This window comes from Antechinus flavipes, chromosome 1 (assembly GCF_016432865.1).
Source record: "Antechinus flavipes isolate AdamAnt ecotype Samford, QLD, Australia chromosome 1, AdamAnt_v2, whole genome shotgun sequence".
NCBI classification, from domain to species: domain Eukaryota; kingdom Metazoa; phylum Chordata; class Mammalia; order Dasyuromorphia; family Dasyuridae; genus Antechinus; species Antechinus flavipes.
The window spans coordinates 261,281,912-261,306,309 of NC_067398.1; the positions used below are offsets into that span (position 1 = coordinate 261,281,912).

Genomic DNA, 24,398 nt, shown 5'->3' on the forward strand with positions numbered 1-24,398 from the left:
TTGAATCCAGGACCAGTGCTCGATCCATTGTGTCACCTATGAACTTTCAAATAAGAGTAATTCACAAAAGGACATAAGTCGTCTCAGCCATATAGAGTGTTGGAATCTGAAATGCAAACAATCTGAATATAAGAGAACTGAAATTTTCAAATAGGTCTTTAGAATATGACAGCATGTGGTTTCTTTCACAACATAACTAATATGGAAATGTTTTTCATAACTGCACATATATATATATATATATAACCTATATCAAATTGCTTAACTTCTCAATGAGAGGGAAGAAGGAAGGAAGGAGAAAATTTGGAACTCAATTTTTAAAAAAAAGGTTAAAATTGTTATTACATGTAATTGGAAAAAATAGTTTTAAAAAGAACATCACAGAATAAGAAATGTTGACAAAAGTAAAAGGATATTAGAAATTTATAAGATCCTTGCTTGTCTTTTAAAAAATAATTCTTGTTTTTATTTTTATATTGCGTGAGCTATCTCCTGTTTTTAAACTCCTTTGAGTCATCCCTAATAAAGGATTTTTAGGGGGAGAGGGGGAGAGGGAAAGAGAGAGAGAGAGAAAGAGAGAGAGAAAGAAAGAGAGAGAGAAAGAGAGAGAAAGAGAGAGAGGGAGAGAGAATCAGCAAAACTAAACAACAAATGAAAAAAGGTTGAAATTGTCTCTAATATTCTATCCTGATGTATCCTTCTATTGTAAAAAAGCAGGGAAAAATATTTTTTCATGTGTCATTTTTAGATGGGCCAAGCTTGTTCCTTTCAATTTTGCAATATTTATTTCAATTGTCTCCTTCTTTCCCATTCCCTCCCCCACCCAGCAGGAAGTCCAACACATTCCAAATATGCTGAAATACATGCCAGATCCAATATGTGCATACATATTCATTCAGCCATCCGGTTGTGCAAGAAAAATCAGATCAAGAAGGAAGAAAAAGAAAAACTGAAAAAAAAAAAAAAAGAAACAAAATACAAGCAAATAATAACAGAGAGAGTGAGAATGCTATGTTGTTTTCTACATTCTGTTCCCATGGTTCTCTCTCTGGGTATAGATGGCTCTCTTCATCACTGAACAAATGGAACTTATTTGAATCCTCTCATTATTGAAGAGAACCATGTCCGTCAGAATTGATCATATTGTTGTTGCCATGTATAATGATCTCCTGGTTCTGCTCATTTCACTCAGCATCAATTCATGTAAGTCTCTCTAGGCCTCTCTGAAATCATCCTGTTGGTCATTTCTTACAGAACAATAATATTCCATAACACTCATATACCACAATTTATTCAGCCATTCTCCCACTGATGGGCATCCACTCAGTTTCCAGTTTCCTGCCACTACAAAGAGGGTGGCCACAAACATTTTGGGTCCCTTTCCCTCTTTTAAGATCTCTTTGGGATATAATCAAAGAGTGTGCATAGTTTGATAATTTTTTGAACATAGTTCAAACTGTTCTCCAGAATGGTTGGATATAATGTCTGGGCTAGCTCTCTGGAGGGTCTCAGAATCAGAGTCAGGATCAGTCAAAGTCGGTCTTTTGGAGGGGAAGTGAAAGAGGCAGGCAAGCTGCCACATGGCTCATCAAAAATGGATCCTGGACAATGGAGTCTGGAACCTGAAGTCTTGCCTCCTGAGCATGCTACAGCAGAGAAACTCTGACCCTCTCCCTTAGCCCTCCAATCCTTGCCTCCAATTACCTCACTACAAAACATTCAGCAGGCGCCAATTGTGAGGAAAGCCATCACATCACCATATCATCTAAGTATATGTATATAGAACCATTATCTCACATTGAGTAAGTAATTAATCTTAAGTACTCTGTTGTCTTAGATTTAAATACAATTTCTAGCCCTCTACAGTTGGATCTGTTCACAATTCCACCAACAATGCATCAGTGTCCCAATTTTCCTACATCCCTTCCAACATTTGTCATTATCTTTTCCTGTCATCCTAACCAAAATGATAAGTGTATAGTGATATCTCAGAGTTGTCTTGATTTGCATTTCTCTGATCAATAGTGATTTGGAGCACCTTTTTACAGAAGTTCTTTCTTGACTAACCATATAAATAAGGATTTACTTGTGTCTTAGAGAAGAACAGGAGTTGTTCTGATGATGTTTGAGTAGCTTCTTTTGTTTGAGATATAATAAGTATTATTAAGATCACTTGGGCATTAGTTCAAGGCTGATATAAAGCAATACTAGATGTTGAAAAGCAGAAAAAGATTCTTTGCAAAGGCACATGAGCTCTGCCATGCCCTGTGGGCTATTTTAAAAAAATCTTTGTATAGAGAAAGATGCCCAGTTCTATGTCATACCATCCATGTAGCTAGGAGCTAAGAGATTTCTGAAAGAGTGGAGCTACCAGTGAGGAAAGGAAGCCTAGAGGTTGTAGCCTTAGCTAAGAAGAGGGAAGAAAGAGCTGGTCCTTAACCCTGGTCATGGCAGGGATCCAAAAGTGGAAAGAGCATTGCAGAATCATTTTCCCTCCAGAGACTACATGCTCCAAAGTATCCATAACGCCAGTGGGAAGATACTTAGAAGATATAGTATACCCAAGATTAAAATATGGGGAACAGCAAAGAATAGCAATACTGGCAGTAAGGTATAGCTACCTTAGCCATACATACTTTTTAGGGGCAAATTATATGAATTCTAATCACCTAAATTATCTATTGGGTACCTCTTCATGAATTCTTCCTGGCCACATCCCTTCTTAGGTGTTTACTTTCCACCAGCCCTGAAGTCACGAGGATGTTAGTTCAAATGTAGCCTCAGATATTTAACACTTCCTAGATTTATAACCCTGAGCAAGTCACTTAACCACAATTGCCTCAGCAAAAAAAAAAAAAAAAAGTGTCTATCACACAGTATCACCCATGCCTGCCCATCTTGTAGGACTATTTTTATGCTCTCTTGATAAATTTACTTGTACATTATACTTATATTATTCCTACCAAAAAGTTATAAAAATAAAGTTTTATCGACACATTTTGTTTTCATATCATTTATATTTTCTATTATATTCCATTTTCACCCTTTCCTAGAAAACCAGCCTGTAATAGAGAGTGAGTAAGAGAGAGAGAGAGGGAGCACAATAAAACTAATACAAAAAAATCTGACCTCATCTTACATTCAATGTTGCAAGCCATAGTCTTCTACCTCTGAAAAATAAGTGTTGTGAAGTGCCTTGTCATACTTCTTCTTTGAGACAACTTTCAACCTACTATTTATTCTTTCCTAGAGGTTAAAAATGGCAACACAAAATTCTACTGTTCCAAGGAGTGCAAGAATTAAAGATTTGGTTAAAACAAGAAAGACAGTGTTCCCAGAAAGTCCCATTGAGCTGTAAATATGTTGTCTGAAAGGGGCAATATACTGATTCATTACATTAACATGAATTTTTTCAAATATCTCACTCAAGTAGGTCTCTGAATAAGTGAGATATAAGATCCATTAATACTGATGAAATATAAGCATAGAGGTGCTATTGGGGAAAGGTAGTTGGAATATATTAGAGACCTCTGACCAGTTAAGAAGGAGTAGCATGAAGACAATTAGTACTTGATAGAGTCTTCAAAATCAAAAAGAAATATTCCAAAAGAAAGGCAATAAATAAATCATACTTGGCTTGTTTTACAATTTTCTCTCATACACAGTTGTCATTTAATAAATGTGTTTTGAAAAATAAGTTCAAAAGAAAAATATGACAGGAATATTAAAAATGACACTATTAAAAATATGAGGACCAAATCAGTCACCTTTGATAACTATGGTTAGGGATTATATTCCTTTTCTAAAAATTAATTCTAGGGAATAGGAAAAAGGGAAGAAAATAAACATTTATATACACCAATATACCAGGAACTATGCTAATATTATCTCATTTGATCTTCAAGAAAACCTTATATGGTAAGTACTCTATTATTACCTCCATTTTTCAGCTGAAGAAACTGAGACAAACATAGGTTAAATGACTTGCCCAGGGTCCCATGTCCTAATCATTATGATATGTATCTTCTTGTTGTACGATTCAAAGAAGACAAAACATCCTAAAAAACTTAAAGTTAAAACATCATTTATTCCTATTAATGGTCAAAAATCAAAATAAATTAATGTTACCAAAATAAATAAATATTACACAAATGAAGTGCTTAATAAATGGTTATTGAATATATGCTTGAAAAGGAATCATGAAAAGGGCTCAAAATTAATATAGCATTAATCTGATGTTAAGAATATGATTCAACAGGAGATCATTATACCTGGCAATAGCAAAATTATATGATGATCAATTCTGACAAAAGTGGCTCTCTTCAATAATAAGATGATTCAGGCCAGTTTCAATGGTCTTGTGATGAAGAGAGCCATCTGCAACCAAAGAGAGGACTGTGGAAATTGAATATGGATCACAACATAGTATTTTCACTCTTTTTTTGTTGCTTGCTTACATTTTGTTTTCTTTCTCATTTTTTTCCTTTTTCATCTGATTTTTCTTATGCAGCATATTTGTAGAAATATATATAGAAGAATTGCACATGTTTAACAAATATTGGATTACTTGCCATCTAGGGAGGGAGTGCAGGGAAGAGAGGGGAGAAATTTGAAACACAAGGTTTTTTAAAGGTGAATGTTAAAAATTGCCCATGCATAGGTTTTGAAAATAAAAAGCTTTAATTTAAAAAAACAAACAAGAAGAACATGGTTCAAAACTCGCCTATTTATTAATCTCATTAATTTTATAATCTATCTTTTTTAAGGTCTGGGAAAGTTTATACTAACTATGGACACATTTATACTGTTCTAACCTCTTTCTGAGGTTTGCTAGTTTAAAAAAATGTGGTCAAGCTTGGTGTTATATAGTTTTTTTGTTTTTGAGGATGCTGAGGCTGATGGATTGCTTTAGCTCAGAAGTTCTGAGTTGCAGTAGGTTTAAAACCTATCTGATGCCAACATGAATTCTGGCACAAACATAGCATGTATAGAGGGCCAGTAGTCTGCCTAGAGGGCCAAACTGGCCCAAATAGAAAAAATGGAACAGCTTAAAGTTTCTTTACTAATCTACAATGGAATGGAGTCCCTGAGTGGCTGTTGTATTTCAATCTGCATGAGGTAGGGAGAGAAAAGAAAGAAAGAAAGAAAGAAAGAAAGAAAGAAAGAAAGAAAGAAAGAAAGAAAGAAAGAAAGAAAGAAAGAAAGAAAGAAAGAAAGAAAGAAAGAAGGAAGGAAGGAAGAAAGAAAGAAAGAAAGAAAAAGAAAGAAAGAAAGAAAGAAAGAAAGAAAGAAAGAAAGAAAGAAAGGAAGGAAGGAAGGAAGGAAGGAAGGAAGAAAGGAAGGAAGGAAGGAAGGAAGAAGGAAGGAAGGAAGGAAGGAAGGAAGGAAGGAAGGAAGAAGGAAGAAGGAAGGAAGGAAGGAAGGAAGAAAGAAAGAAGAAAGAAAGAAAGGAAGGAAGGAAGAAAGAAAGAAAGAAAGAAAGAAAGAAAGAAAGAAAGAAAGAAGGAAGAAAGAAAGAAAGAAAGAAGGAAGGAAGGAAGAAAGGAAGAAAGGAAGAAAGAAAGAAAGAAAGAAAGAAAGAAAGAAAAAGAAAGAAAGAAAGAAAGAAAGAAAGAAAGAAAGAAAGAAAAGAAAGAAAGAAAGAACTAAGGAAAGAAAGAAAGAAAGAAAGAAAGAAAGAAAGAAAGAAAGAAAGAAAGAAAGGAAGGAAGGAAGGAAGGAAGGAAGGAAGAAAAGAAGAAAAAGAGTCAATTAGTAAAGGAGGAAATTTGAGATCTGGCCATTTGATCTCTGAGAAGGAAATCCAAGAAGTGGTTATTGTCACTTTTTGAATCCTATATAAGGTAGAGTTGGGAACCCTGCAAAAACACATCTGTTTTCTGCTTTCTTCAATTCTTTTTCCTGCTTCTGCTTGGGGAAAACCGAGAAAGGTGAGCAGTGACCCAAACCCCCCAATATCAGACTCTTCCTATGCTGCATTTGTAATAAGTAGAACTGTTAGCATGCTCAATTTCCCCCCAAGGAGTTCAGATCTGGATGGGTTTATTATCTCCAGGAGATCAGTATAACATTCATTTGATTCCCATACTTGAAGGTAGGTAATATATTCTTTTCTGCTTTCTTTTTATGTTCTGCCATAATACTCCTAGGGGTAGCTCAAATTGCTTTTGCTTTCTTATAGAACATCTGAAAAATCACCATCTCTTCTATAAAAAATAGGAAGCAATCTAAATGTGTTTGTATTTTTAAATGCAGTTTATTTGTAAATACTTATACTACAACTATTTTCAAAAGCTGAAAAATAATATGAATTCTTCCCATTTTACTTTTGAGCAGGAATATGATTCTAAAATCCAATACATTTTATTTTTCTTTTGATATAAATTCCAAGAAAGTACTAAGAAGAGCACTCCTGATTGGATTAGGTATATAAAACTAGTGCCTTAACAAAATCTATCAGAACTCTATTTTTACATTTTGTATCAAAACTTTTAAATTCTAGGCAAATAATTGGTTTCATTGGAGCTTCACGGAATATAGTTAATATTTATTAACATTATGGATATTTACTTATTTTAATTCATCACATCTCATTTGTTCTATGCAATCAGGTTAAAAATGAGCATCACTGATGTTCTTAGTGCTGCTGATATAGCTGCTGCCCTGGAGGAGTGCCAAGGTAAAAGAAAAAAAAAGTTATATCAATATAAAGTTTTTTATCCTACAGAAGAAAATAGCAAATCTTAGTCATTTCTGCCTCTAATCCTTCCCCTCCACTACCACCAATGAATGTAATAAATGTTTTAGTTCTTCTTGAATACCTGAAAAATTAAAGCAAAAATTTGCTAATGTTTAGATTGATAATCTAATACGGGGGTGGGGAACCTTTCATGGGGTAGATATCTTATAGAAAGAGGACCTGAGAATGGGACTGTCTCTAAAAAGCCAAAATTACTAAATGAATTAGCTTAGAGTACTATTGAAACACTGATAGATTGGAGTGGGGTAATTTTGCCTCTGTTCTTCAGACCCAGATTCTTTCAACCATAAAAAATTCTTTGAGACTTCTGGCCTGTCGAAGATGTCTGCTAGTCAAGTCAAGGACATTTTTCGCTTCATAGACAATGATCAGAGTGGATATCTGGATGAAGAAGAGCTCAAGTAAGAGTTTTTCTTTGTCCCTAATATGTAAAAATTTACATTTTAGAATTTCCTTATCATTAAATTGTATATTGGGAAGCAGAACATTGCTTTATGTCTATTTCTAACTTTGACAATCATTTACCTGGATTGTCATAAAAGTAGATGGTTTATATGCATTAAGCATCTACTCTATATCACAGAAAGCACTAAATGAATGTTACCTGGGAATCTTCACAGAAAATTCTTCATTACCTACACTAATTTTTTTTTTTTTGCTAATGAATATTACAACAGCAATTGATAACAATCTATCAGGGATAATGTACAGAATATTCCTGCAAGGGTTAAAAAGTTACATCAGGCTTCTAGGACCCTTTCCACAATTCCAAAATTCTTTTTAATAGAAGTCTTGAGAATATTTACTTATTTTTAAAGCTCTTTTACGAGTAATAAAATAACAAAATCCTTGCCTTCAAAAGACTTAGTTATTATACTGGGGAGCAGATTTATTAATAGAACCAGAAAAGAGTAATGCATTGAGGAAAATGATCTACCAGAAACATACCATTTTTATTATCCCTCTAGGTTTTTCCTCCAGAAATTTGAAAGTGGAGCTAGAGTCCTGACCAGTTCAGAAACCAAGTCCCTCTTGGAGGCAGCTGATAATGATGGAGACGGCAAAATTGGGGCTGATGGTATGAAGCAATTTGCATGGGAAATAAAACAAAACTTATTAGAATGTCTTACACCCACTATTTGCTGGGGCACTGTAATGCACTAGGGCAAGAAAGTACTAGGAATTAATTTCAAGTGACCAGGAGCAGGACTGAATATATAAAAATATTGTTAAATTGAAGGCAAAGAAATATCAGTTTTAAATAAATTCTTTAAATTTCTTAAATCATTCTTACTAAAAGTATATCAAAAAGTGGCCAAAAGTCAGACAGGCAGCCAACATTTATTGCATTTTTGTATATATTGCAATTTGCATATAAACTATTGCATTTGAATTTTAACAACATTGTGGACAATTATATTTCCACTTGATTTTATTATGTAACTTAAGTAATGAAACTAAATGATACTGAAAACATAATTACTATACTACATATGTATATGTATGTGAACATATATATCTATGTGTAAAACAATTTGAATTTAAGTGAGACTTATCAACTCAGAAACACTTGTAGACTTTCACTGTTATGCTAACTTTAAATACAAAATTATTGCAAATTTTTTGAAAAAAAACTGTTTTAAATTGCATTTTAACAACAACTTGTCAAATGCTGCCATAATAGCCATAAACAGTGGATATGATTTCCAAAGATGTCACACACTAGTCTTCAAAAGAAGCAAAACATTACTAAAAATAACATTAATTCCTAATTTCCACTCTTAATCTTTAGCATCCTTTTTTACAGATTTCTGAGTGATACAAGACCAAATTCACTTTAAGTTTTTTAACATTTAATATTGTTCTCATAAAACAAGAGCAAAGTAAAGAGTAAAGTCCCATTTTAGGGAAAGATTTCCTCAAAAGAATAAACTCTTAAATCTGAGAATCTGAAAACAAACTTCAGCTACAAAAAGAACAGGAACACTTTTAAGAAAACTAAAAATTAATTGCCTACAAATAGCAACAGGAAATTTCCATTTGTCTTATTTTCCAGTTAAATCGTCAAAAAGACAATTGAGCTAACAAGTTTCACAATGGGAATATAACAACTAATCATTGCAAAGCTGAAGATGCTTGTTTAATTACACAGGTTTTACCTTACCAAGTTGATTTTAAAAATTAGTATAATACTTTTATCTTCAACCATTTACTTTTGCATTTCTTCTTTTTTGTACTATCTCTTGAGCTATCCCTTGCCTTATGAAATCTGACAATTTGCTCTGATTATTTCTCTTCATCTCTCTTATTAACTGTGACATTCTTTTAAAATATCATCTATATTGACAGTGCTCTCACCTCTTCTATTCTAGAATTCCAGGAAATGGTGCATTCTTAAAGCCCCAAAGTCTATGGAGACAGAAAAAAAAGGAAAGGGACCAAACAGCAGGAAAGCTTCCATAACCTTATGAATGGGAAATTCCACATTCTACCCCTTATTTTTTTTTCCTGGCAAGCATCTGTAATTTGCTCATTGCTTTAGTGAGGTAATAAGACAACAATTAATGACTTTTTTTGATAGCATGTATAGTTCTGATGTCTTCTGTAAGGAACCTCACCAGGCAATGCCCTTAAAAACCAACAATAAAAAATAAGTTTTCTCATCTGCTGCTGTGTGGGTGTGTTCTTTCCCAGTAAGTTACAGAAATGATTACAATTTAGATTTCCAGGGTTATTCTTTGGCAATTCCCAGAAAGGTTTCTTGTCTATCAAGCAATGAAGATGTGACAGTCTTAGGAAATGTTTGGCATGCGAGCTAACAAAGAAACAAAAATAATAATAAGCAACTTATCATTTGATTCGCAAATAAGTCACCTTAAATTAGAGTTATATGTGGATAACAAGGCATTAGGACTGGTACAAAACTACTCTCATATGTGTTTCTTGTTGACTAATGTTATGACTTATAATGTAAGGTAAAAGAATAATCTAAAGACAACACAAATCGAGAGAAAAGAGTGGGACTACTTTATATTAAGGAATTTAGTCTTGTCATGTTAGTTCAATGGGCAAAGGATGAATGCCCTACCATCTGTAACTTTAGTTTCCTGCCTCTTCCCCCACTCTCTTTCTTGGTCATTTACTGCTTTCTAAACCACTGCTTAATACCCCTCAACAGCTCATGTTGCCATTTAACATGTGAAGCTGAGCTGGGGTGTACTGTTACTGTACTTTCAATTAGGGGTAGAAATGGACTAACTCAGTGAAGTAGGCCAAGTAAATCTGCCAAGGTTCTCAGAAATTTTCCAGGCAAACAACTACTACTGTTTTCTCCTCTCACCTTTGGCAAGTATTAAAAATACAGGTTATTGTTACTGCTAAATTATCCCTAAAAGGTAATAAAGTTTCACCATAGTTTTTAGACTAAACTGCTCTTTTTGCATCATGAAAGATGTTAAAAAATCTTTTTTTTTTCAATTTTTTACAATTCTCTGAATAGCAGGATCGCTTGTGAACGAATTAAGTTTCCTTAACTCATTCCCCAAATTCCATGTTGGGCAATGGCTTCTGGAATTTTCTGAGATGATTAGAATATCCAAATTCTTTTATCATATCTGTACTAAACCACCTTCAGAACAGTTCCCCTGGTCTCATATTCACTTGGCATTGATCCAAACATTAGAGATGCAACTTGTAGAATATGCTAAATTGTTCCAAGATTTGTATGTTCCAGCATTTATTGGATAGGGGAATTTTGTCCACTTTGAAGTAAAGATGGGTAGTAGGAGAATGAAAATAACTATAGAATTTTTATTTCTTATATTCTTCCACACTCTTCTCTTTTAAAAAATCTTCCTCCATTCTCAATTCTTCTAACTATTCCTGAGTCTTATAATAACCTTCTGGAAAAAAGAATGGCTAAATGGTTAAGATTGATTTTTTTCCCCTCTTCCTTTTTTGCAAGTCTAACAATAAAAGAGACACAAAAATAACTCAAAAGACAAATTTCTCAAAATATGTGCACAGGATTTCTGGCCCCTTAAAATTAGAAAGAGATTTTGCCCTCAAGTTTTTAGCAAATCTGGCTCTAGTTTATACCTTCTTTTGTCGCTACCAAACTTCTCTTGGCTGTAGAACTCTCATTTATTTCCCTTTTAAAGTTCTTTAACTTCTCCATCCTAACATTTAACTTAAAAGGGACCATTTAAAAATAACTGTGAAACCTCCTCTTCAAAGTACTCATATTAGAGATCTTATTCTTGAAGAACAGCACAGCATTGACACAAAAATAATTGTTGTGGGTTCAGAACAATCTTATTGGGTTCACTTTTAAGGGTTCTGTGACAGAAACAAAGCATTCATTATCACAACTAAATGGGATAAAACTGTAGATTTTTTATTTATTTTTCTGTCAATCTGGATGGCATCTACAAAGGACCAATAAATAGAAATTAAGATTACAGACTCTCTGATTCTGATATCTATGAAAGGAGTTGTCACATTACTGTGTTTTGCTGGGCATCATTGAATCTTGCCGATGTTCTAAATCATCAAAGGCATAGTCAATCATTCAATAAACATTTATAAAACATATACCATATGCCAAATTAAGGAGTAGCGATAGTATGGTGACACAAAAACATGCCAAAAAAATTAGCTCGTGCCCTCAAGGCACTAACATTCCAATGGAGAAGTTAAATTAGTAGAAGCTAAATTCTTAAAGTTTTTTACTGCCAGAGTCCTGAAAGATTCTTCCCAACTATGCTATGACTTGGGGATTTAAATTCACATAGATTAAAAAAAAAAACAGATAAAACACAATTTATGGACATTTTTCCTATAACTAATCTATAATTCCCATATAATTAATTTGTCCTCAAATATTCAAGGACTAACGAATAACATGCAGTGTTCTTAAATAAAATTTAACAAGCTCTGTTTCTAACTTCTGTTAACTTTCAATTAAGTTTTTAAGGGGTTTTGTTTTATAGAGTATTTGGCTATAGGCACACATATGGGATTTTTTAACCTAGTGAGAATGGGAGCAAGAATAGGGTTTGATGTGTAATTACTGAAACTAGATGAAAGTACAAATGCCAGATGAAAACACCTACTAATTTGCAATCTAAAAAAAAAAGTTATTATCAGGAAAGGTCATTTTTGTAGAAACAATACTTCCAAATTATTGAATGAAAAGTGCAGTATGAATTTGTAACAAATCTTAAAAATCTCCTGAACTAAATATGTAGATTTCATTTCCTTGTGTCATTTTCCTATTTAAAAACTTTAAAAGTTTCCCTTTGCTTTTAGGACAAAAATATAAATTCTTCAGTAGAGCATTTAAAGCCCTTCCCAATTGAATTCCAAGCTATTTTTCTAACTTTATTTCATCTTTTTTCCCTTTGTGTACTCTATCTTCCAACAAAACTATGCTACCATTTGTTGTCTGAACTTCATATGCCATAGTTGTTTGTCTCTCTACCTTTGCATAGGCCATCCCCAAGGGCCAGAATGAACTTTCCTTCTTTCCTCCTCTCAGAATCCTTGTTTTCCTTCAAGACTCACTTCAAGTGTGATCATTTATTATTCTTATCTAGGTATAAAGTCTATTCTTCAAAAGAAAACTAACCTCTTACAAACAGGACTATTTCTCTCTCCCCCCCCCACTTTCTTTCTCCCTCTTTCTCTCCTTTTCTCCCCCCCTCTCTTTTCTCTCTCTCTCTCTCTCTCTCTCTCTCTCTCTCTCTCTCTCTCTCTGTCTCTTTCTCTCTCTGTCTGTCTCTCTCTCTGTGTCTCTTTCTCTCTCTCTGTCTCTCTCTATGTCTCTTTCTCTCTCTGTCTGTCTCTCTCTCTCTCTTTGTCTTTCTCTCTGTTTCTCTCTGTTTCTCCCTCTCTCTCACACCACACACTGTCTCTCTCTCTCTCTGTGTTTCTCTCTCCGTTCTTTCCTCCCTCCCTCCTTTCCTTTTTTTCCTCCTTCCCTCTCTGACTCTCTCATCCCTAGAACAAAGCATAGGGCTTTGTGTGGGAATACCCCCTTAATAATAAATATTATTTAACCCATGGAAAAAAAATAATTTAAAACAAGTTCTTCTTGGATCAATGGCTTATAATAAAGCCTCTTTTGGAAAAAAACTGTTTATAAAAAATTGAAGAGATTATCATCATCTTAACTTTTGAACAAAGGATATCTTTGTAGCCATTTATTTTCAGTTTAAAAAAAATGAATCAGTAAATAAAATCTAAATCCAAACTAGTGAAAATTTAATTTTTTATGCCTAAAACTTCTCAGATTTTGTGTGTGTGTGTGTGTGTGTGTATGTGTGTGTGTGTATGTGTGTGTGTGTGTGTGTGATTCAATGGAATTTTTAAATGGCCCTAATAAAAATTATTAAATGTACAAGATAAAATACATTGAAATAGTCTATTTGGGACCAAAAAAACCAACAATGTAAACTATTCATGATAAACCACAGAGGGGCTAAATATTTATATCTGTGAAGAATTCTTTTCTTTATTTTCATGATGAATTTTTCTTTCATCTATTTTACAGATGACTACTGACTCATCAAAGAGTGACAATTTTCAGCAGTGGAATGATACATTTCTGACTTTTAGATATTAAGACTTGGAAATTATATATCTCATTACAAAATAATACTTAACCACTGACTTTAAATTTAGACAATAATGCTTAATTGTAATTTTGTCTTACAATTTGGTGGATTAGTTTTTGATTTAATCACCGTTAGCTCAAAATGAATTTGATTCTAATGATAGTTTGGGTTTGTTTGTTTGTTTTTTAAATCAAGATGATTTTATAGAAATGTTTGAAATAATCCAAATATTACCTAGCATTGTATTTCAGTTTCCTGAAAGGAAGAACAATTTTAATCTAGGAATGTTCCCGAAAGATTCTTGCAATTTTAACTGATAAATGCATAGCAAAACACTAAATATATTCCTAAATACTTGTTAATTCAGGGTTTATATATGTTCATAATTAATTTCAAAGGCATCTATTCCACAGTTTAATTTTGCATAATAAAGGAATGAGAATCAGATTTCAAGCAAAGACCTATCTTATATCTCTTCTGCAAATGTTAAGGTGTGCTATTACTCTGTAAACAAGAAGATAGGATGAAATTGGAACTAGAAAGATAGTCTCCACCTGGCTTGTTAATTTATTCACTTGAATGACAGTCTTTTACATGTTTTCATCATTTCATTCTATTTTTTGGTAAATAACATTGCAATTGCCAGAAGTTCCAATGAAATGCAATGACATTTTCCTCAGGATATTTGCAATAAATGTAAATAAAAGTGTACTCTCTAAAAACACTTCTATGACCAATGTTTAAATTATTCTTTTTTAAAAACTGCAAATAACAAAAAAGCACTCTGGTTCTATCCATGTCCATATGACAGTCAAAAAAAAAAAAAAAAGATGTGTCTGGTGTTTAGTTTCTGGGGAATCAAGAGTTTCTACTTCTAAATTACTCAGAAATTTAGATGCTGAAGTTACACCTATAATATGCCCCCTTTATTTCAATCAAATGATGATGATGATAGCTAACATTTATATAGTGCTTTCTATGTGCCAGGCAGGCACTATCCTCAGAGCCTTACAATCACTATCTCCTTGGATCTGCACACTAACTCTAGGAGGTAAGTACTATTACTATCACGCCCATTTTACAAATAAGGAAACTGAGGCAAATAACAGTAAAATGGCTTGCCTGGAGTCACACTGCTAGATCTTCCTAACTCCAGATCCAGCATCTATCCATTTTGCCACCTAGAAGTCTAAAAAAGGAAGGTTAATTATTTGACTTGATTGGTCAGTTAATATAGACAAAATGCTTGATTTGGACGAACTTAAATACTTAGAAAGTTTCAGAACTCTACTAGATTTTTCCCTAAGAGAATAAGCACTATCTTGAACACAGGGGTAAATTCTCATTAGCATGTTGATGAGTATGCTATCTCAATTCATTGTCAATATTAAAAGTAAAGTGTTTTTAAAGTAATGAAGCAGGGTAGACATAGGGCAAAATTTATTTTAGGTGCTCTTCCATCTTCTCTTTCTATAAATCCCAATTTCCATCATTTCTTAAGACCCAAATACTCCAGGTCTTTGTATTTCCTGTCCTGTCTCCCTAGACACTTTGTAATCCATTTAATCAATCTTTCTCTCCTAACAAAACTTTCCTGTCTTGTGTCTCATTTGTTCAGGGTTATTGCTAGGTGACTGGATAATCTGAGAAGTGAATTTATTATTATTATTAATATGACAGCTCACTTTTAAACAACAGTTCATGATGTAATATGTTAATGCTCCCAGAAGCATTTGGATTATATTATAAGATTTTTGAAGAAGAAATGTCTTAATACAAAGAAATGAAGTTCTAATCATTGAATTTAAGATATTACAACCATTGTGTTTTTTTGGGCTAGAGATGGCTTTCCTAGTATATACTATGATGCTGGTTCAAGTTATAGCCTCTAATTGTAACATATGAAAACATCCTGAAATCAGCTTAAAACAAAGTTGGCTTAAATTTAATCAATTGATGTAAAAAACAATTTAATTAGTTGAAATTTTAAAAATGAACTGCAAATTATATTGTGCTATATTCTAACCTTATGTTACATGCTAGCCTACTTTCTGTTAAGAAATTGAAATGTCAGTGCTTTGAAAGAGGTCTGTTAACAATGCAAATGTGACTGTTACCTACTCTTGTGATAAGCATGATAATTCTTAAAAACAATGTAACTTATAAGAAGCTATTTGTAGGAAACTAGTTTTAAGAATTAGACTTGCATTAATTAGAAAGAAAAAAAGGATTACTGGATTGACTCCTTTTTGGATAGCTTTTGTTCATCCTGCTTATCAAGACAATTATATATATATAGTTTGGGAAAGCTACATTGTTCTTAAGGGATTGGAGCAATCCAGTTGAGCTTTTTAAAAGAGATATATCTACAAGTGGTTTTTAAACATATACTATAATTTATATATAACACATTATCATTATTAATGACATTTCCTTCACTCAAAAAGTGGAGGATTAGTGGTACTAGCCCCCTTTTTAGAATCAATCAATCAAAATTTATTAAATGCCTTTTTAGTTGGGACTTAAAGGAAGCCAGGGAGGTCAATAGTCAGAGAGAAGGAGAGAAAGCATTCCATGCATGCAGGACAGAAAGAATGCCCAGAGCAAGAGATGGAGTGTCTTGATCATGGACACCCAGAAGGCCAGTATCACTGGATGCTCAGGAGTATGGTGTATAACGAAAGCTAGGTTATACAGAGCTTTGAATGCTAAACAAAGTATTTTATATTTGATTCTGAAGGCAATGAGAGTTCACTGGGGTTTAGTAAGTAGGGAAGTGATATAATCAGATCTGCATTTTAGGAAAATCATTTTGGTGGCTAAATGGAGAATGGATTGCAGTGGTAAGAGACTGGAGGCAGGTGGACCCATCAGCAGGTTACTCTAGTAATCCAGACATGAGGTGATGAGAGTTTACACTGGAGCGTTGCCAGTGTCGGAGGAGAGAAATTACAAATGTGACATCAACAGACCTCGCAACAGTTTCAATATGAGGGGTGAAAGAATGGCTAGTTCAGCATGACTTCTAGTTATAAACCTTACAGACTAGGAAAATAGTGTGGTATAATAATAGGGAAAGTAGGATTGGGGGAAAGACTTAGGGGAAAAGATCATGAATGCTGAGTTTGAGATATTTCCTGGATATCCAGTTCAAGATGTCTGAAAGGCAGTTAAAGATGAGAGACTGGAGATCAGAAGTCATATTGGGGCAAGAAAGGTAGATTTGAGAATCACCACCAAAGAGATAATAATTAAATCTATGGAAGCCAGTGATATCACCAAGTGAAGTAATATAAAGTGAGAAAAGAAAAAGGTATCCTGAAGGATGCCTATGGTTAGAAGGTATGATGTGGAGGAGGATCTTGCAAAGGAGACAGAGAACGAGTGTCAGATAGGTAAAAGAACCAGAAGAGTAGTATCCAAAAATATAAGAGAAAAGAGAGAATCAAGGAGGAAAGATTTAAAGGGTCAAAATTGGATTTGGCAGCTAAAAGATAATTAGTAACTTTGGAGACAGTAGATTTAGTGGAATGATAAGGTTAGAGGACAGACTGTAAGAGGGCATGAAGGGAGTGAGAGGAGAGAAAATGGAAGGCACCTATTGTAGATAGCCTTTTTGAGGAGTTTAGCTACCAAGGGCAAAAGAGATCAAATGATACTTGGCAAGGATAGAAGGGTTTAGTGATAGTTTTTTTCAGGATAGGAAAGACATGGGTATGACAGAGGGAAAGTCTGTTGAAGGAGACTGGGTAGAGTGGGATCATTCAAATAAGGAGAGGGGTTAGCTTTAGTAAGGAGTGAAAAGGCCATTTCATCATGTGAGGCAAGTGAGAAGGAGAAGAGAGTGGCAAGAGGCATCTTGTTGATAGGAGGTGAGGAAGAGCAGAGAAGAGGAAGTCCATGCTGAATGGCCACAATTTTTTTCTGTAAAATATGAGGCAACATTCTCACCTGAGAAGGGATGGGGAAGGGGGAGGAAAGGAGAGCCAAGAGAGATTTGAAGGGGGATAAAAAGGTTTGGAAGAACCTTAATGAGTTGTTTTAGGAGACTTAGTTAAAATTATATAACATAAATTTGTCATAGCAACAAGTTCCCATGATTTTTCTCTAGCTTCATTCAGCAGCACATATGTAGACACAAAACACAAAAGATGGAAGTGATCCAAGGCTGAGGCTTGGCTAGATGTAACTGGTGATATGATAAAGAAGTTAGGGGATTTTAGAGAGGAAAACAGTGTAAAATTGAATTCAGTTACCAAGGAGTCAAAATGAGAAGAGGAGAGAGTGGCTAATATAGAAGAGATTGCCTGGAAGAACATTGAAGGGTTAAAGGATCAATATCAATACTTTGGTAATGTTTAACTAAGTTACATTTAAAGCATTCTCTTGATCTACAAGTCTAGTGCTCCACCCCCCCAAAAAAAAGGGAAATAAGGTTGGTTTGCCAAGACCAATACTTATTGAATCTCTTTGCAATCACTGCTTTCTTTTTAGAAGTTCACTTACCTAAAAAAAATAAAAAATTAAAAAAAAAGAAGTTCACTTACCTTTTAATAATACTTTCTAGAACTTTTCCTGGAATTGAAATCAAGCTCACTGGCTTGTAGTTTAACAATTCTTTTCAGAAACAGTTGCTGTTTCCCAGTCACACAGTACCTCTTCATCACAGTGATCACTAACAATGGCTCTTCTAGGTCATGATTCAGACAAAGAGGAGGACTGTACAAGAGAAAGCTGAAGAAAAAGTAAAAAACCAATAAATTATGATGAATTGTGTCAAAACTTGCAGAAGTCAAGGAGAATGAGGATTGAGAAAAAGCCATTGCCTTTGGCAGCTAAAAGATAATTAGTAACTTTGGAAACAGCAGATTTGGTGAAATAATAAGGTCAGAAGATTGGGATAGGTAAGGTGAATGGGACTGGAGTTCCAAGTGTCTCTGAAAAGGGTAGGGATAGAATTGGCAAACTACAGGCCAGTGAGCTTGACTTCAATTCCAGGAAAATTTTAGAAAGTATCTTTAAAGAGGCTAGCAAACTTGAAAAGAAAGCAGTGATCACAAATGTGTGGCATCACTTCAATAAATATAGGTCGTGGCAAACAAACTTTATTTCCTTTTTTGAGAGAGACACCTGATTTGTACATCAAAGGAATGATTTTAAATGCAGTTTGCCTAAACATTAACAGCAAAGTATTGCTATCTTTCCCATGTTTTTTTTTTTTTTTTTTTGCTGTTGCATGGAAAAGATATAGTATACAAGTTATAAACAGGAGAGTGATTTAGGAAATGGCAACCAGAAGTTGAAGAGCTTTAAGTTAATGCTATATAAAGATGAAATCAAGCATTTGAAGGGTTGTTTGTTAAAGAAGATTAAGGCTTGTTCTGTACAACCCTCAAAAGCTAAATTAAGAAGCAATGAATCTATAATTTATTTATAAATTTATTTTATAATTTATAAAGAAGCAAATATAGGTTTGCTATAAGGCAAAACTTCCTAACAATTAGAATGGGCTGTTTTGAAAAGTAGGGAATTCCCTCTCATTTGAAGTCTTTAAACAAAGGCTAGCTGTCTACTACATATCAGGCATGTTGTAAAGATGATTCCTTTTCAGTTACAAAACAAGGGATCAAAAGATTTTAGCTAGTACCTGAACTCCCTTCCAACTTTGAAATTCGGCAATATATAGTTTCCTTCCTTATCTCTTTTAATTAAATTAATTTTTGCTTTTGCTTGATCTGAGATCAGGATGGCTACCCCTGCTTTTTTGGCTTCACCTGAGGTATAGTAGATTCTGTTCCAGCCTTTTACCTTTACTTTGTATGTATCGCCCTACTTCAAGTGTGTTTCCTATAAACAAAATATTGTAGAATTCTGACTTTTAATCCAGTCTGCTATCCACCTCCACTTTATGAGGGACTTTACCCCATTCACATTTATGGTTAAAATGATTAACTCTGTATTTTCTGCCATCTTGTTAACCCCAGATTATGTTTTCCTCTTTCCTTTCCCCCTTACTCCCCTCCCCTGTATTAAACTTGTGAGCACCACTTGTGAGACTACCATCTTTGGGATCCCTCCTCCCCTTAGAGTTCTTCCCCTTCCCTTAAACCTTTTCCTTACAATTTCTGTATTACCTTCTATTTAGCTTACTCCTTCCCTTTTCGCTTTTCTTCTCCCACTTTTCAATGAAGTGGGAGAAGTTTCTCTGTAAATCGAATATGGCTAATATTTTCTCTTTGAGTCAATTCTGATGAGAGTAAGATTCACACTATGTTCATCCCCCTCTTCTTATCCTCAGACATAACAGGTTTCCTTTGCCTCTTCGTGAGATGTAGTACCTCCACTTTTTCCTTTTTCTGGTACAATTTTGTTTCTACCTCTAACTTCTTTTTTTATATTATAATAGCAAAACCAAATTATACATGTATTCTTTATGTATACTCATAACAATAATATAGTTCCCAAGATTTCTTTTTACCTTTTTATGTTTCTCTTGAGTGCTACATTTGGAGGTCAAACTTTTTGTTTAGTTCCGATTTTTTTGGTCAGAAATAGATGGAATTCACCTATTTCCTTGAATGTCCATCTTCTTCCCTGGAAGAAAATGCTCATTTTGGCTGGATAAGTTCTTCTTGGCTGTATACCAAGTTCCTTAGCCTTTTGGAATATCAAATTCCAGGCCCTTTGATCCTTTAATATGAATACTGCTAGATCCTGAGTAATCCTTACTGTGGCTCCTCTGTAGCTTTTTTTTTTTTTTTTTAGCTGCTTATAGTATTTTTTCCTTGGTCTGATAGTTCTAGAATTTAGCCACAATATTTCTTGGAATTTTGATTTTTGGGATCTCTTTCAATAGGTGATCAATGAATTCTTTCAATGTCTATTTTACCTTCTGTTTCTATAACATCGGGCTCTTTGATGATTTCCTGAAAAATTTCCTAGGATCTTTTTTCATCATGATTTTCAGAAAGTCCAATAATCCTCAGATTATCTCTCCTAGATCTATTTTCCAGGTCTGTTTTTTCCAAGTAGGTATTTAACATTTTTTTCTATTTTTAAATTTTGTTTTTTGGTTTTGCATGACTGGTTCTTGGTGTCTCCTTGAGTCATTCATTTCCATTTGTTCAATTCTGATTTTTAATGAATTATTTTCTTCATTTACTTTTTTAAATTTATTTTTGTAATTGTCCAATTGAGTTTTTAATTGACCTATTTTGTTCTATGAAATTTTTTTCCCATTTTGCCAGTTTTATTTTTTAGGGAACTATTTTCTTTTTCCAATTCACTAATTCTGACTTTCAGGGAATTAGTTTCTTTATCCACTCTATCTTTTAATGGGTAACATGATTTATTCAAACCCTCTTGCAAAGCTTCCCTTTCCTTTCCTCATTTTTCTTCTAACTCTTTTTAAAGAGACTTTTAAATTTCTTCTATGAGAGCCTTGTATGATGGGGACAAAGTTATATCACCATTTGGGGCTTCATCTGGAGACAATCTGCTTTTAGTCTTCTCAGGGTTTGAAGACTGCTCTTTTTCAGTATAGAAGCTATCTATAGTTACGGCCCGCTTTGCCTTTTTACTCATTTTGACAAAACAAACAAACAAACAAGCAACAACAACAACAACAACAACAAAAACCAATTGCAGTCTGTTTTTAGGGCAGTGTGGTGTTACCAAGCTTCCTCTATAGACAAAAGGAAGTAGCAGTGAAGCAGCAGTGAGACAACAATGGCTGTGCTGGGATCAGCATCTGCACTAGGATTAGCATCTACCCTGTGGTCAGCATCTGTGCTGTGCTCAGTGGTTGCATGCGGAGATCATGCTGAGTCACTCTGGTGCTGGGTGGGTATGACCAGATCCCAAGAGACTATAGTGTTTCAGGGTTATAGCCTTTACCCCCTGGGTTTTATAGCTTATCTGCTGATCTACTGGCTTGCTGCCAGAGCAAAGTAGCTCACACTGTGGTAAAGCTCTCTCCCATCCCCCCTCACCCTCCCATGCAAATTTTCCACCGAGGAAGACCACATCCCATCCCACTCTGGTCTGTTCAGTGTGAGCTGTTTCCCATGCTCTCACTGCCGACTTGCCTGGTGCTCTGTCTGGCTTAGCCATCCTCACCCACAAGCAAAAACAGACCTTTTCTGATGAATTTCAAGATTATCGTCTGTTGGTAATGTGTTGTACTCCCAATATTCGTGGGTTTTGACAGTCATGCACTAATTGTGAGGCCTTTCATAAAAGAAGTAGTCTGAAGATAAGGAAGAGCTTAGATAGATGCGTGTGTCCTCTCCACCATCTTGGCTCTGCCCCCTCCAAGTTATATTTTTACCATGATTAGGATGTGCTTTTAATGAATTAATTTTTTTATTCATGAGGCCATGTTATCATAGGAAGGCAGTGAGAAAGCCAGAAATTGAGAAAATATTAAATATCTAAGAATGTAAGAGATATATATTCAGTCATTTTTCAGTAGTGTCCAACTCTTTAAGATTCAATTTAGGGCTTTCTTGGTAGAAATACTGAAGTGGTTTGACATTTCCTTCACCAGCTCATTTTACATGTCATAAAACAGGGGCAAATAGGATTAAGCAACTAGCCCAGGGTCACACAGCAAGTAAGTATTTGAGGTCAGATTTGAAGTCAGGAAAATGAGTTTTCTTGACTCCAAACCGAGCACTCTATTTATTGAGTCACATAGCTCCATGGGATATTGTTTGAAGAAAGTTTAGAGGTTAACTTTGGTAACAAAATTGCAAAAATCTCTTCCATATATTAGAATTAAGTCAAACCAAACTTCTATGGCCATTGATGGAATCACTAATCTCTGCCTGCTATCATACAAATGTATGATGGTAGTCTCAAGAAGGACAAGGAGAAAGATTATAAATAGGAAATCCACAACAACTTCTAGAAATAAAATTTAAAACATATATGCCACTCTTGATGGGCTAGCAATGTTATTATAAAGGACAATACATAAAGAAATGGATTAACACTCTGAAGAGCAATTTAAAACTATGTCCAAAAGGCTACCAAACTGTGCATACCCTTTAATCCACTACTGGATCTGTATCCCAAAGAGATCATAAAAGAGGACAAAGAACCCATGTGTACAAAACTGTTTGTAGCAACACATTTTGTAGTGGCAAGTAATTGGAAATTGAGTGGATTTCTATTAGTTGGGGAATGACTGAATAAGTTATGATATATGAATGTAATAGAATATCATTGTTCTAAAAGAAATGATGAGCAGGCTGACTTCAGAAAAGCCTTCAAAGACTTACATGGATTGATGTCTAAGTGAACTGAGCAGAATCAAATACTAGTGGCCTCCTGCTTCTGAAAACTCTATGTAGTGACATGGCATCATGAGAATCAAATTTTTCTGCTTTTCTGCTTTGCTATGGATTGCCATAGATTCAGTTCTATAATGAACATACATGGGTCAAAGCAAAGAAATCCATTTATCCAAGGTGATAACAAAAGTGAAATCAGAGGTCCAGCTAGATAGCACCAAGGATATCTGGAGTCAGGAGGACCTGAGTTCAAATGTGACCTTAGATACTTGACACTTAGTAGAGCGTGACTCTGGGTAAGTCACTTAACCCCCATTGCCTCATCAAATAAAGAGGAAAGAGGTGAAATAAGAGAAAGTATACATATATGTGTGTGTGTATATATATATATATATATATATATATATATATATATATACATACATATGTATTTATCTATGTTATATGAAGATCTTTGCTAAATCCTCTTCAAGGCTAAGCCCACTGTGAGGTTACTCTCCCTCCTCATTATGCCTTTTCCTTGCTAGTGTGCCTAATTCCATTATGGATCTAATCTACCAGTCAATGGTATGCATAGGCCTTATGGCATATTCCTTTAATTCTTCCAAATTTTTTTTCTTTCTAACTATATGCTTTCCCATCTCTATTTCATATTTGCTATTCCTAGACCCTATTTTATCTCTTATTTTGTTTGTAAATTATTCTCCTAAATAAACCTTCTTTTTGGCAGAGAGAATGGTCATTGTGAATTTGTCACATGTTTATTTCAAACGAGTTATTGCTATCTTGACCTCATCACTTGTCCGAGTTCAAAGAACATCTGGTGCTTATCAAAGCAATACAATAATATATGATTTTGCCAGGGGGTGAGTGCAAAGGATTGTTGTTATTCTAAGCTCAGGGCACAGGTTGCTTGATGGGTTTTAGTTCTGGAAAAAGGGTACTGAGAGACTCAATTTAGGTTCTCATCACTTCAGGCTGGATTACAGAATTTGAGAGCTGAAAAGGACCTCCAGGACTATATAGTCCAAACTATACCAGAAAGGAATCTCTGATATAATATACTTGACAAGTAGTTCCTTTTTTTTCTGATTTCTGAATATCACTGAGGGATTAATCTTATCAAAACAGTGGGTGAGAAAGGGGAAGATGTAGGAAGGAGATGATGAGAAATACAGATATGAGTGGCCTGCTGCTTCTAGAACACTATCTAATGGCCTAGCATCATGAGAATATGATTAAATGTTTTTAGAGATTATTTTACTATGGATCTAAATACTTTAGATTGAAAACTGGTGAACTCCCTAATATTCTCAAATCCTTTTAGGGGCCACTGGGAAAACACTATGCATAACCATATTGACAACTTCAATACCCCCAGAAATAAATATCCAGGAGGGCTGAGAGATTTAATAATTTTGTGATGGTGACTCTTTTTACCATTCCATACCCTCTCATCCTTTCTTCTATATTCTGCATAACCCTAGAATTCTCATTATGAAATAGATAAGAAGCTCCCTTTTCAATTTCCCTAAAATTCAGATTCTCAGATTTACCTATCCTGCTGTGTAACCTCTTTACTCATCTTTAATTTTTTTGTGTGTATATGTGTTCATTGTATATTTTATTTTATTATAATAGTTTTTAATTTTTTCAAAATACATGCATAGTTTTTAACATTCACTTTAGCTAAAACTTGTGTTCCAAATTTCTCTTCCTCTCTCC

The 24,398-nt window shown here is 34.3% G+C and overlaps 1 protein-coding gene across 1 annotated transcript; it reads left to right on the forward strand.

Annotated features, from left to right (window-relative positions):
- Positions 1-6,537: 6,537 nt before the first annotated feature.
- LOC127564338 (oncomodulin) lies at positions 6,538-9,284 on the forward strand. Its single transcript, XM_052000812.1, has 4 exons — positions 6,538-6,679; positions 7,029-7,161; positions 7,729-7,838; positions 9,133-9,284. The coding sequence occupies exons 1-4, from the start codon at positions 6,619-6,621 to the stop codon at positions 9,156-9,158; spliced, it is 330 nt and encodes a 109-aa protein (XP_051856772.1). The 5' UTR covers positions 6,538-6,618; the 3' UTR covers positions 9,159-9,284.
- Positions 9,285-24,398: the final 15,114 nt, after the last annotated feature.